We start from the raw sequence: 15,744 nt of genomic DNA, 5'->3' as shown, positions 1-15,744 counted from the left end.
TAAAACAACAGAAGAGAGGAGAAGGCAAAGGAAACGCAGGGGTGAGGCGAAGAGATGCGGCATTTACGTAGGCTCCTGCACCAAAAACTCTTGAGTCTTAGCAGTCTGGTCCAGGGGGCTGCTCAGGGGAGGAGGAATGGAGACAAGCATAAATGCCCGCAGAACCCGAGAAAATCAAGTGGCCTCACCCTACACTTTCTGACTCGGAGTTAGCTTTGATTTGATCCTCGGATCTTTGCAGATGTCATTAATTAGGGTTATCAAGATGAAATCATACAGGATTTAGGGTAGGCCTTAAATCCAAGGACTGGTGTTTTTATAAGAGAAAGGAGGGACAGATTTGGACACAGAGAAGTGGCAGGGAAGACAGAGGCAAAGACTGGAGCTACGGTGTCACAAGCCAAGGAACCCCAGGAGTCACCAGAAGCTAAAAGAGACAAGTAAGGACTTTTAAGTAAGTGGGTGACATTTTCTCTTTCTATAAGATTAGTGTAAGAGATTTAATTAGAAATAGTAAGTATAAGCCAAGATGTATATTATACTGTAGTTGAATATCACCTCCAGATGAGCGCAGTGTCAGGCACAAAGAGGATCCTAAACAACTGGGAGTTTTCCTTCCCCTTCAGGAATAATAGTTGAGGAACCTGAGAAAATCTGATGGCTGCAGCCTAACTTGAATGTTAGCTGCCGTTCACTGCTCTTGAGCTCTTTTATTTTAAAAACTATTAAACCAAAACTTTCTAGGACATGCTGCTCTAAGAAAGTCTTAGGAGACAGTATAAGGGAATATCATACCCAGGACAAAATGGTGCAACTAGAATAAGATCATTCTGTCTGTGACTTGATAGTTAGATGTAATTAAATTGCTGGCCAAGATACCCCAAACCCAAGCAATTATAAATACTAACTAATGAAGCCGGGAAATCAAAGGATGAATACTGAATAATATTAGCAGGCATATCAAAAAGATCACGAAAAGCTTTCTGTGCAGAAAAAGTGTGCAAGTCTTTTAAAACGCTTTCTCTTACAGTCATAAAATGAACTTGAAATGTGTATTTTTTCTTGCTTATTGGCTTTGTTTCAAATGGCTATTATTAAATCATGATAGTCAATTAAAAATATTCACCAAACTATAAATGTGCTTAAGTATATGTATATAAGCATGCATAAATATATTATGAACTATTGAACTGAAACATGAAAATGTTCTCCATAGCAACCCTAAATCAAACTGATATTTCATTTTGGTTCCCCTGATGCCAATATATATAATACATTAAACCCAGAGCTTTCAAAGTATAAAAATGCCTTTGAAAACATAAGTAATATAGAGCTGATGTTCAAATATACTATAATATACACCTTGGTTTATAGCTATTATTTCTTTCCCAAGATTACATTTCTATGTGAAAAATCAGTCTAAATATAATATTGGGTCATTAATTGTAATGGTGGAAAGAGATATTTTTACTTTGCACATTCTGACTATTGGGGTTTCTATGCCCATAGTGATCAATTACTTATTTCTAATTTGCACTTTCCCTGAAAAGCTCAAGTCAAATACCACAGAATTTATAAACTACAAAAGTTAAGGAGACAGGACACAGGAGCTAACTAAGGAAAACATGAAGATCTTCGTCTTTGACTTCAAAGTCACTAGTCTCCATAGAAGTACTTAGAGAACTAACTGCAAGGGGGGAATTGGGGGTCTTAACCTTTGGCATTGTTGAAAAGAAATACTGGTAAGTTCCACGCATTAAAATAACCCATGCAAAAACATTCCTGATGAAATAAAATCAATAACATAACAGACCCACTGTTGCATGTCTGAGTGTACTTTTGAGATGCTGAAATGCAGTTGATGCATTCAAACGTGAAACCATCAAATTTTACATCTGGAAGGGACCTCTGACGGTAATTATTCCAAAGCCCTGAAGAGGAGCCTAAGTTCCAGCAAATACGAAGAACGTGACCAAGGTCACAACTTAGTTAGCAACAGAAGTTGGACCAGAATAATGAACTAATTTCATTATACCACAATTTTAGTTTCTAAACACCAATGGACATGAATGCAGAAACAATGACTACAATCATATGCTGTGCCTAAAATAACAATTACAAAAATAAACCTACAGCCTCAGTTAAATCGTTCACCTTTGTATGTTTTTTTCCCAAGACACAGAACATTTCCATTCTCAAAGATCCCTCGTATTGCCCATTTGTAACCAAACCCATTTCCCTCCCAGCCCAGTTCCCTACCCATCCTTAACCACTCATCTGTTCTCCACTTCCATACTTCTGTCATTTTAATAATGCTATATATATGGAATCATACGACATGTAACCTTTAGAAACTAGCTTTTCTCACTCAGCATACTCTCCGGAGATGCATACAAGTTTTTGTGTGGATTAATAGTTTATTCTTTTGAATGCTGAATAATCTCCATGATGTAGATGTACCACATTTCATTTACCCATTCACCTGCCCAGTCACATGTAGGTTGTACTTCTGGGCAGCTCTCAAATCTGTCCACTTCACTCCATCAGCCCTAAATCCAGCCCCCATTCTCCCTAACCTCTATTATTATGGGCATCATACTGGTTTCCCTGGTTTCCAGCTCTTTTCTAAACAGTGCCCACCTTTCTAATACCCAAATCAGATCTCCCAAAACCATCCTAGATTCTCTAGGGTTCCTTAGATTCCTGGATCTTACTCAGGCCTCCCCTCTCTCAAGAATCTCATTTGTTCATTCATTCAAAACAGTGAAATGGTTTTCCTTTAAGTGATTTATTCTAAAATAAAAATCTAATCTAAAAGCATTATTCTAACTCTTTAATAGCTTTATGATCAACAAAATAAAACTAACATCAGTGTTTTAAAATAGGAAAGTAAGTCTGTGACATATGGCATTAGCACTGCTTCATGAGGACAAGAAGAAAAATTGGAAATGTACAATAGGTACTACATTTCAGCAGGAGAGTCTTACTTATGAACCCCTTGAGAATGGGAATATCAACCATACCTTGCAAAGCAGCACTATGACTCATGAAACAGAGAAGCTGTACCTAACCAAACCATGACGACAGATAAGCTTAAACTTACCATTAGTTCATTCAGAGCCATGCATTTTTCTCAGAGACTCAGAAACTGTTCCAGAAACTGCCTACTTGACATATTCTGACAAATACCTAAGAACATCCCATGACTAATTTCAGCCCCCCAAATCTTCTAGTACCCCTTCTCTAATTCATCCTTCTGAGACAACCCACAGTTCCGGCATGTGTTCACCCTTGCTGCAGCAGGCTAATAAACCTACCTTGGAATTCAAGTATGTTCCTGATGACCTGTAGTCATTAGGTTTTAGCAGAAAACAAAAAACAGAATAAAACAGGTAACAACAGCAAAACACCTAGGGAAAGGTATCAAAGATTTCACACCTAACTTTTGAACCTCTTGATAGAGGAGAAGGACTCAGGGAAAGAGGGGGAGTGGGTGGGGTGCAGATTACCCAAGAAAATGGGCTTGTATATTATCTCTGTGGCTTTAAAAACATATATGAACATAGGTCTCATCAATTAAAAACTATGAGTAATCTTACAAAAGAAAAAAAATGCTTACTCTCAGGAGATGATTAAACACTTACATTGACTACCTGTATGATTCAATGTCAGACTAATATTTTTTGCATCTATCTTAACTTGTATTTTAAAAGAAGTATATGGAGGTTCTAATTAGAAATTAACTGAAGGCCACTTGGAATCATTATACTGTGGGAATTAAATGATACTGTTTGTGTGTTTTTCTTTTTTTTAAATCACTAAGAGTTCAAGGAAAGTTTGGTTCTCACTGAAAGAGGCAAGAAGAAACAGCTTCTGACTAATGTCTACGACTTCAGGGTGGGGCGCCATACAACCTCTCTCTCCTCCTGACATATTTAATTAATTGAATGCTCAGTGATTTTTTTTTTTTCCTCCTCCAACAGCCCTACTCCGACCCTGAGCAATTTCTCCAGCCTTAGCTCCTCTGACTTTTGATCGTGAAAAACACAGCTAAGCACTTGATTATATTTGGCCATATTTTTCTCTTTCTCCAATTTCTCAGTTTCTATTTTTAGAAAGTACTTCTGTTACAACTTTTTTTTAACATCTTTATTGGAGTATAATTGCTTTACAACAGTGTGTTAGTTTCTACTTTAAAACAAAGTGAATCAGCTATACATGTACATATATCCGCATATCTCTTCCCTCTTGCGTCTCCCTCCCACCCACCCTATCCCACCCCCTAGGTGGTCACAGAGCACCGACCTGATCTCCCTGTGCTATGTGGCTGCTCCCCACTAGCTATCTATTTTACATTTGGTAGTGTATATACGTCAATGCTACTCTCTCACTTCGTCCCAGCTCCCCCTTCCCCCTTCCCCCTTCCCCCTCCCCGTGTCCTCAAGTCCATTCTCTACGTCTGTGTCTTTATTCCTGTCCTGCCCCTAGCTTCCTCAGAACGCTTTTTTTTTTAGAGTCCATATATATGTGTTAGCATACACTATTTTTCTCTTTCTGACTTACTTCACTCTGTATGACAGACTCTAGGTCCATCCACCTCACTACAAATAACTCAATTTCGTTTCTTTTTATGGCTGAGTAATATTCCATTGTAAAATACTTCTATTATAACATAATGTTCATCACAGTGTCTAGCACTGCGCCTTGAACTGAAGAGCTATTCAAAAGAAAACATTAACAACAAATGTTGTTGATTAGGACCAGTATGAACAACCGCATTGTAGAAAAACTTTGAAAAGTAATTCGCCATTTCAAAGGTGTCTTCATTATTCTCCAGTCTTCCAAGAATCAGATCTCACTGACATATAACTCATATTCCCAACTTGAGAACGTTCTAAGGCTACATCCCTTCATCAAAGTTAATTGGGAGAAAGTGTCACTCACCAGAAAATTTCACCTAACTGAAAACTGAACTGAAATGGCCAGGCTCAAACGGGGGCTGATCTGATTCTCATCAAGCAGCACTTTCAGGTATCATGGACAAGGCTGCCTTAAGCTGGAAAAAGCTTTGATACCATCAGTTTTACACCAGGATCAAAAACAATTTTAAACTTTTACTTCAACGTTTGTTAATAAGTCTCTCCCCTTTTCGTCACAGTTATGAAAAACTCCTAATACTTGTGTTGCATGGGAACAAAGTTAGGGAGGACTTAAATTTCAGGTCAATTGGAGATAACATTTTTAAAATACTATCGTTGAGATTGATTACCGGGATACCTGGAAACTACCTTCTCCCAAATCAAACAGAAGCTGGAGGGATGGTAAATTCAAATCAATAAACCTGTGATAAAGACTATCCTAAGAATCTATTTTCACTTATTCCTAAAACTCTAATCACTATGCATGACATCCAAATTCCTACCGCAATAGATGTTTTCTCTGGGAGCAGTGCAGCAATGGCTAACAGGTTTCAGCTCTCTTGCCAGTTTTGGGTTTTTTTTTAATTTTTAAATTTTATTTTATTTATTTTTTTATACAGCAGGTTCTTATTAGTCATCAATTTTATACACATCAGTGTATACATGTCAATCCCAATCGCCCAATTCAGCACACCACCATCCCCACCCCCACCCCCCGCCGCTTTTCCCCCTTGATGTCCATACGTTTGTTCTCTACATCTGTGTCTCAACTTCTCTTGCCAGTTTTGATTGCCAACTACTGGCCTGCCACACAGTGCAGAGGAATTCTGAAGTTGCCTCTGGGCTTTGTGGAAGGGAATAGCAAAATCCATCGGCAACATTTGCCAGTATGGCAAACTAGTGCTAATTGCTCTGGGTCCTCTCCCAGAACGTGCATTGCTTGACACATGGAAGGCTATGTTTCAGAACCCCCCTTGCAGTTGCACAGGGCCACATGACCAGCTGGGGGCCACTGGCTGTGATCAGCAGTAACATGCTCCACATCACTGCCCATGTGCCCTTGCCAATGCCTCTCTTCCACAACTGTAGTAAACCTCAAGTCCTGAAATAAAGGTGCCACCAGTCAGCAGAGGAGTAAAATGATGAGCCACCCCTTGGAGGAGAGCAGCTCTGGAGAGACCCCTGGAACCACGGTGGGACCTCCAAGGATGAGAAATAAGTGATGGTTGATTAAGCCTCAGAAATTTTGTTACTGTTGTTACTATTTTGTAACAATACATTATAACCCAGCCTGCTCTGACTTCTACACTGACTCCCAGAGCAGGGATAGAAGGTAGGGGTGCCCAGTACTTGGCATTTCTTAGGGATCACAAATGAATAATCAGGAACACTGGTTGATCTTACATTTAAAACACCCACCACCACCATGGTGAATTTCCATCTGGCGTAATAAGAATTTCTGTGATCACACTGCTGAACTTCATTTTGCTCACTACCAACTGTGACTAGCACTTTGGCTCCTACCTGGCTCCTTTATCCTTGCTCTATTCTTTTCTCAAGCACACATATGTTCCAGAGCCGACTTGACATATCATAATAATAAATACAATGTGTCTCTATAAAAAGCAAAAGGAAAAGTTGCCATTGTTGTGGCTCTTTTCAATGCCTGTGAGCACGGTAACATATTGAACTTTTACATATTTCGGTCACAGGGTCACTTGTGGCACCCTATATTTTTGTAGATGAACTATAGTTGTTGTCAATGACATCAGGAAGATTCTTTCACATTTTTACTTATCTGTAACAGCAGGCTTCCGGTAGAAAAGGTGTCTAACATTAGAACAAATGATCATTTGAGAACGAAAGCTTGTGTTCTTCCACAGTGCTTACCAGACGCCAGGAACTGTTCCACGAGCTTTACTAGTATCAATGCGTTTAATACTCCCAACGGCCTTGGGACATTTGCTACAATTTTTACTGCCATTTTACACATTAAAAAATCTAGTGTGTGCGTTTCAATGCTCACAAAAAGCACTGATTTTTTTCTCATCATAAACTAGAAGAGCATTCCCAGATCAAACAGAGAATGAGCAGCTGAATTTCAGGCAAACAACAAAAATCTCTTAGGGTAAGTATGTGCCACGTATCACATGGGATATACGTACACGAAACAAATTTTAACTGAAATTTAACAAGAACCAACTGTTTGCGTTTTCCATCTTTCCTTCGCTCTACTCTTAAAACTGTGAATCCTAATAATTTCAAAACACATCCACTGACGAAATGGACATTAAAATACTGTAAAATCTTTTTAAAAATTGCATTTATCTGAAATTCAAATTGATCTGGGCTCCTGTATTCTTATTTGCTAAATCTGGAAACTCAAAATTAGAAGCAATATTTGAAATTTTCATCAATACTCGATATTTTTAACTTATTAAGCAACTAAGCTAAGCTGACTACACATGTCTCCATCAAAGAAAGTTAAAGAAGTTATGAGGGAAAACAAAACCTTTCAATCTAGTCTATGATAAAAATAAATGCCAAAAAACATTTCATTATAAAATTTGCTTTTACTTTCCTACTACTCAGCCTATGACACTTGAGAAGGATCCAGATGTTGATATATGATTCTGCCAATTGTCACATTTTATATCTGAATTGGTGAAAATCCCACCTGTGAGTCACTAAAGCATTCACTTTGTTTGGATTTGGGGGTGAGGCTTGCAAGAAAACACAGAACTATTCTTTTTTCTTTTTATTACTTTTACAGCATGAATATTCTAGCTCAGGCAGAGATGAAAGGACATAATAAACAGGAAACACTGCTCTCCCAATGTTTGCCTGAAAAAGTCCTTGTCAGTCATATTCAGTAAAGTGCATCAAAAATAATGCTTACCACGGCAGGAGCCTGTGCTGAGTTTAACATTCTGGGGACAAACAATGAAATAAGTGTAGAGTGAGACTAATAAAATTTTCAAATCTGAGGTACCTGAGAATAAAGTGCTTCCAGAGACTCTTAATAACATCATTTTAAACTCTTGGTCTCCCTTTCGGGGTCTATTTCATGTAGGGCCGTGAGTTATTGCCGACAAGCTAATATCTACTCTCAGCACAAGCACAGTATGTCTCCAATCGCCATTCGTCAAGAGCTTCAAAACAATGTTTATCTTTCTGCTTGTTGTGAATATTAATAAATTAAGATCTTTAAACTGTCTAGAAAGAAGAAAAAACTGCCAAGAGCTCCGGTGCAGATGATGTATTTACATACATTAGAGAAGTACCATTAACAGTAATTAATGGTGCTTTCACATCGCAAAATGCATTGCAATTGACTGCCGATTTGTTTTGGAGGTGTTTGCAATCATAAAACAAATCTCATCCTAAATGGATACTTAGTAATTTTTAATAATTTTAAACTGTGATGCTCTATTCAATGCTTTAGCAATTACACACTGTTTTTTGAAGAAAGTTTTTTAAATTTAGAATTTTTATTGAACGTTATTAAAGTTAATGAGACTGCATTACTTGTGTTCTACCTTAATTCACAATGTTTTTAAAGGTCATGAAGGCTAATGTAAAAATTTTGAAAAAAAGCAAATTCAGTCAGTTAATGACTATACAATTAAAACATAATTCCACTACTCTCTTCCCCCCCGCCCACTATATTCTGAAGGAACCCACATTTAGTAACATGGTATGTCTTCATGAGCGGTTTTAAAAATGAAAAGTTTAGGACATGTGACCATTAGGAAGTAGAACAGACACAACTGTTGAGAAGAATTTCACTAACCCCTGATTCTCTTCTGACTTGGTATGACTTTTGATTAGAACTAGAGTACGCAGTGCCTGGCAAACTACACTAAAGGATATTTATATCAACTGAACTTCTAAAGAAGTTAAAATTAGAAAAGATATATCCCCTAAGTCAATACATCCTGCAATATTTCCCTGGTGACTTAAGTCTCATTTTGGTTGAGAAAACTAAGAGTAAAATAGAAAATACATTTGCTCTGAGGGTGCCAAGGCCATATGGAATAGAAATTTGAGCTAAAATAAACCTGTCTGTAGTCTTTCCATGCAAGAAGGAAACTGTAAAAACAGATTTGGGGCGATCCTGATATGAGTTACTAAGATATCATTTGCAAGCCTCTTCAATGTCTCTTTCAGTCCACTTTATTTCCACTAGGAACAACTGCTTAACCCTTTGAGAGTAGTTCTTTGTAACAATTCCTCACAACAATATACCTGCAAAATTAAACTGAGTCTCTTGGACCATTCACAGTATGGTAAGAGAGCATATAAGGCAATAATTCTAAATATACAAGAAACAAATATTTCACAATTTTACAAATTTAAGAAAATATGTAGGAGGAGTACCAAACTTGGCATGTTTAAAAATATACTTGGTGCTTGTCAACTCTCAAATAGTACAGACATATTGTTTGTATTATCAATGATAACAAGAAAATCACAAAGAATTAATCATGAGTATCTTCCTTCATCTTAGGATCACAATAACAAGGCCGACATGCTGCATTTCTGCTGTGATGAGGCAAAAATCTAACACATGAATCCTATGAAGACAAAGCTAATCATTTTTATGTGTTTTTGAAGAATTCCAAATCAAGAAATCATGTCCCATTTTTGAGATGAACGCTTCCTTCTACCCCACACAACAAAGATGAGAGCATAAAGAGAAATTTTTGATATATGTGAGTAACTAGATATACATATGCTGACTTCAGTAAGGCTCTAATCTCAGAGATAAGGAGCCAGTAGAGAAGTGTGTCTCCAGTAAATTAGCTCCTAAAAAATTTGAACCTCCTTAATATCTACAGAAAAATCTTATTTGAAAAAATGGTAAATTCACCAAGCACACACCATTTTGTCATTGAACCTTTGATTTCTGTCATTTGGCACTCCTTAATCCCAAAAGACAAGATTGATAGAGATCATCTGCTCAAAGCAAGACAGTGAGATGATATCCAATACAAGACCTAAACATTTCAACTCCATTGTCACTGATACAAGGGAACATGAGTTCCAGGAAGGAAAAACTGAATGCCATGCTTGGATTTTTGCCATGGAGAAAAATCTACTCTAGCATGTGCTGTATGACACTGATACTTACTTTGAGTAGGTTTTTAAAATGATACCTGCTACAGTTATCACGGATCCATGCATCCTTAAAGTCTTACAGGTTACAGAATAGCAGGGGCAAATATTTTTTATAAGCCACATGGCACTGTTGTCGTTTTGTTCCCTGGAGGAAGAGATACTTTTCCAACTATTACACTACCTTTCTATTCCTGGAGTCAGTTGAATCTGGTCATGATCCTGGACAAAAACTGTGATGGAGAATTGGTTTTCTGTGACGGAGATTCCTGGAACTCATACTCTGGATGTGCGCAGACTTTTAAGGCAACCATGGCCAATCGAGGTAGAGAAGGTGAGGGCACTGCTATTTGCAAGACACATGCAGGTGGTGCTCGATCGTGATGATCAGTACTGATGATGACAACAGCTGCTGACATTTACAGAGGGAGTGCAACGTCATGTATAACATGCACAAGGCTTTAACATGTCACCTTACCATATCCTCACAACACCACTGTGACTTAAAACTATTAGCAACACAACCTCACGGACGAAAAAGTAAAGGCACAGTAGTTACCTGGCCCAAGTTCACTGGGAGTTGAACTCAAATCTGTTCATTTACTGAGCCCATGCTCTTCATCACCACAGTGCCAGCTGTGTAAGGAGTCAGACTCAAGTCAGTCACCACTCCACCTCTCATATAACCTTGGCCAAGTTACTTAACATCACAAAGCCTCAGTTTCTCCATTTGTAATGTGCGAATTATAGCACCACCTGCCTTACAGGTATCAGAAAAAACATTTCAAACTTGGAAATAGGCAAACGAGATTACTGGATTCCTTTAGTATAGTGTTCCCACTGCTGGGTGTGACTTTCTGTTTACAGGGCTATTTTACAACTGATGGGAGACAGTAACTTGTGTGAGCTCTTATGGACCAGCAGGACATTATCCTGTTCTGTATTTGGCCCAACAATCTATCAAATCACACACACACACACACACACACACACACACACAAAATCTCAAATTATTTTTGGACTAATTTTAACATCTTACTAGGTCCCTCACCCTCTTAAATTAATGAGCTGAATAAGATCTTAAACTGTGTTTATATTTGCACAACAGCCATGAAGTTGCCCTTCTGAAAAGTGATTTTTAACACTCGATTGTTCTGAGAATTAAGTGAGATGATGCATATGAAATGTTCAGCATCGGGCCTGTCACGTATGATTCAATTAACGTCATTTGTTAACATCATTGCTATGATCATCTCAATAATTGTCACCACCACTACCATACTATTAAAATTTTAATGTTAAGAATTGTTTCTGTTTACTCATATTCAAATATTAACAGTGAACAGTTAATAACTAGTTCTGAGAATAGTTCCAAAATTACACTGTTACCCATAGCTGAAGCCACTTTACAAGTTGGCCTTGAGAGCAGTTATTTTGCAAATTACACACAGTACAGAAATGGAGTTATTAAGGGATCCACTTTCGATGCACAGAAGGTTGTGCATCAGCCGGGCTGCCATCACCTCTGTTAAACAGGATTCATTAGAGTGATAACTGACAGTTGTTTCCCTTTCTAAGTGATTGCCCTGTAGTTCCATTATGTTCTGCCAAGGAAGTACTACTCATTAATTACCAATAAACTGAGTACCAACTGTGCTTGCAGTAGAAGGTTTGGAACTGTTAATCTTGGGGTGGGGAAGGTGGCAGGAAGAGGAGAACTCCACCTGGCCAGGTGCAGGAGATGCATGGCGAGAGGACATTATTACAGGCATGGGTGGGGAGGGACAGAGCTCCTGAGAGGATGGAAGACCTCTGCTTTTGAGGCCCCTGGTATACTGAGAAAAGCAGAAAGGAAGAAATCTCAAACCAGTGGTCCAAAAAGTGTGCCTATCTTTAAAAAGAAAAAGCAAACTTTGAACAGGAAAAAATAAAATCAAAATAATTAAGATATTCCTAAGGTAATGACAGAACTTTTTAAATTTTAAAAAAATTTTTTTAATGAATTTATTTATTTATTTTGGCTGCTTTGGGTCTTCGTTGCTGCATGCGGGCTTTCTATTGTTGCGGCGAGCGGGGGCTACTCTTCGTTGCGGTGTGCGGGCTTCTCGTTGCGGTGGCTTCTCTTGCTGTGGAGCACAGGCTCTAGGCACGCGGGCTTCAGTAGTTGTGGCACACAGGCTCAGTAGTTGTGGCTCATGGGTGTAGTTGCTCTGTAGCATGTGGGATTTTCCTTTTTTAAAATTCAAAGTACGTGGCAGGTGAATGGTCAAGAGGTATGGCAGAGGGCTTTTTGCATTCCAGCTAGAACACTTCTGTAACTCTCCTCTTTTGGAAATAATATCTAAAATCTAAATTGAGGCTTTTTGTGAAAATGCAGGCTGAAGCCCGAGGGTTGAGCCCTCTTCCCTCACCCCTCAGACCCTGAGCTCCGACTTTCAATGAACCATCTGGTATCCTGTGCCCCAGAGCTGGGCTCCTTGCCTGCTTGCTTTGTCTTTCACTACAGAACCATTAGGAGGCTCTTTCTAGAGATTCTGGGAGACACATCCTCGTTGCTCTCCAACTTCTTCCATCAGCCAAGTTGCATCCACAGCCACAATGGTCTTTTGGTTTCTCCAATTCCTGCCATGTATTACTTACTATAATTTTTCTGAATGCAGTTCATCACACAAGCTATCAGTCAGTTTCACATTCAAGTGTCTCACCTCATCAATAAGACTGCACCTTCTTGAGGACAAGGACATGGCTGGGAAGGATAATTAAAAATTACAGAGGGCCACTGCTTTGAAATCTGTCTGGCCATGTGGGCACTTGGCAGAGCAGACAAGCAAGAACCACCTTTGTTTATTCCTCCAGCATTCCTCTGCCACAGGAAAGGGAGACCATTGCCTTTTTAAAATGTTTTAAAGGTATCTGTGGATTTCTGGCTTCAGGAGAGCCCAAGACCTATCATCAGAAGAAGCCTCTGGACTCCCTGGTATGTGCAGACATCTGTTGGTATCTGAGTCCCTGTTCTACAGTGTTTTTAAAAAAAGGATCCTGGGTTTCCTTCACGATCAAAAGAGAGCAGTGCTCTCTCCAAGAGATTGGTGCTGAAAGGTGGGAGAATATAGTGAACTGGGGCAAGGGGCCAAGAATTGGGTAGAGGTCAAGGTCAGCCAAAGGCCAAGTGAGAAAGGCTAACAGAACCAGCTAATCAGTAATGTATCGCGGCACTGAAGCAGGGGTAGGTGTGACAGAAGAGGGACAGACCAAAAGGCCTGAGGGACAAGGGCAGAGACGGGAGGTGGGCACTGCAGGCCTATTCTGTCAGCTCCCGAGGAAGCGAAGAGCTTCGGGAAACTAGAGAATACAGGGGGCTCCAGCTCAGCCCAGCTTGGCTTTAAAAAGGCACAAGCCCCAAGGCAAAAGCACTCCAGGCATTCTGGAAACACAAAGGGGCACCATTAGAGGAGAGGAAGGAAAATTTCAAAAATTTTAATTTGGAATTAATTTCAAATGTATCCCCAAATTCCACGAACCAGATAGCACAAGGAACACCTAGCTACACCCCAGATCCATCTTGAGTTAACATTTTCCCCATCTGCTTATCATTTGTACTTTCTCCCTATACACATACTGTTTATTTCCTGTCCTTATTTTGAAAATGTTTCATTCAGTGTGCATTTAAGAATAAGGACAATTTCTCTTATCACCACAGTACAGCAACCAGCTTCAGTAAATGTAACATTGGTACCATATTTTATCTAATCCACCATCTTCTTCCCCAGTTTTGTCTATTAACTAGTGATGTCCCTTATGGCATTCTCCCTGTCCATTGTAAAATCTCGTATAGGCTCTCATTTAGGGCCCCTGTCTCTGTAGTCTCCTTTGATCTCAAACATTTCTTTGACTTTTTTTGTTTCACAATATATCCCCACTTGTACCTTCAACATACTTTTTTTTTTTTTTAATAGAACTATTCCTTACTGGGGTTTCTCTGATGTGTCCTGGAGATTGGATTCGGGTTACATATTCCTGGCCCCAAAACTGTACTGGCCACATTGTGCCCTTCTCAGGGCATCACATCAGGAGGGACACGATGATTGCCCTTCACTGGTGATCTTTCAATTCTCATCACCGGTCAAGATGTTGTCAGCTTTCTCGACTGCAGAGTTCCCGGAGAGTCGCCACAGTTTCCTGCTTCAACAGTGCTTGGACGGAACCCGACGCTCGTCCCCTGCTCCGGCCGGCCGCCCAGCACCAGCCCTTGCCACCACCTCACGGCGCCCTCCGACCGCCCCAAGGTCCCCGCTGCCGCCTCTCCTCGGCCGCCCGCCATGACGACCGCGTCCCACTCGCAGGGGCGCCAGCACTACCGCCAGCACTACCACCAGCACTCGGAGGCCGCCGTCAACCACCAGATCAACCTGGAGCTATATGCCTCCTATGTCTACCTGTCCGTGTCGTATTATTTTGACCGCAATGACGTGACTTTGAAGAACTCTGCCAAATACTTTCTTCATCAAGCTCGTGAGGAGAGGGAACATGCTGAGAAACTGATGAATCAGCTGCATAACCAACAGGGTGGCCGAATCTTCCTTCAGGATATCAAGAAACCAGACCGTGATGACTGGGAGAACGGGCTGAATGCAATGGAATGTGCGCTACGCTTGGAAAAAAGTGTGAATCAGTCACGACTGGAACTGCACAAACTGGTCACTGACAAAAATGACCCCAATTTGTGTGACTTCATTGAGACTCATGACCTGAATGAGCAGGTGAAATCCATCAAAGAACTGGGTGACCACATAACCAACTTGCCCAAGATGGGGGCCCCCGAATCTCTTTGACAAGCACACCCTGGAATACAGTGATAATGAGAGCTAAGCCTTAGGCCGGCTTCCTGTAGCCACAGGGGTGACTTCCCTGCATCAAGGCAGTGCATGCATGTTTGGGTTACCTTTACCTTTTTCGTAAGTTGTACCAAAACATCTACAAGTTCTTTCCTTAGTACCATTCCTTCAAATAAAGTAATTTGGTACCCCCCCCCAAAAAATATTCTGATTGTGTATTAGACAGGACGAGGATTTCGTTCACTATGTTTTAGTTACACACTGACAAAGTATACACATTTTTAAAAGCTTAAAAGTGTGTTTTGTTTGTTTTAAATAATGACACACGTTTAGGACCAGCATGTAATTGTTCACTTTGCACCGTCTACCACTCTGGGCTGGGAGCTTTTATTATGCAAAAGCTGTGGTCTGTGAGCCATTGTTTGTCTGCGCTCCTTCCGCCCTCTCAATAAAACAACACATACAATAACCAATAAACATGCTGCTTTTAAAATGCGGTCCAGAAGTGGATTTTCACATTTTGAAGCGCATCACAGGCTGTCTAAGCTAAGAGACATTTGAAATCAATTGATACAACATACACGCTTTTACAGTTGAGAAAATCAAGGCCTAGGGAGGAAAAAGTGCACGATGTCATGTAAAACAACAGTTCTTTACGAATGATTATAAAATCAATTTAAGGGGCCATGGCTGGCATATTTTAAGTTGAAATAAAAAATGTCTGAGTGCTCAGCATACAGCAAGGGTAAATACTGTTTGGTGCAACTTTTGTTTTAACTACATGTGTTTATGAGCACGTATGCTCCTCTTTGTTGGGTAATGATATTCAATCTATTTCTTACTGAAGGTCCTGGTTAAAAACCTTTAAAAAA

At 39.8% G+C, this 15,744-nt stretch overlaps 2 protein-coding genes across 16 annotated transcripts in view; one reads left to right on the top strand and one right to left on the bottom strand.

Moving 5' to 3' along the window:
- FHIT (fragile histidine triad diadenosine triphosphatase) overlaps positions 1-15,744 on the bottom strand; it is a 1,448,428-nt gene that overhangs the window by 540,283 nt on the left and 892,401 nt on the right. The window lies entirely within an intron of this gene.
- Positions 14,262-14,869, top strand: LOC101286015 (ferritin heavy chain-like). The gene has a single exon (XM_033424839.2). It carries the CDS (start codon positions 14,357-14,359, stop codon positions 14,867-14,869), a length of 513 nt encoding a protein of 170 aa, XP_033280730.1. The 5' UTR covers positions 14,262-14,356.

Source organism: Orcinus orca, chromosome 10 (assembly GCF_937001465.1).
Source record: "Orcinus orca chromosome 10, mOrcOrc1.1, whole genome shotgun sequence".
Taxonomy (NCBI): Eukaryota; Metazoa; Chordata; class Mammalia; order Artiodactyla; family Delphinidae; genus Orcinus; species Orcinus orca.
This window is presented reverse-complemented; position numbering and strand designations above follow the sequence as displayed.

Excerpts from the sequence above, each read along its gene's own strand:
- LOC101286015 (XM_033424839.2), top strand. The coding sequence starts at position 14,357 with ATGACGACCGCGTCCCACTCGCAGGGGCGCCAGCACTACCGCCAGCAC.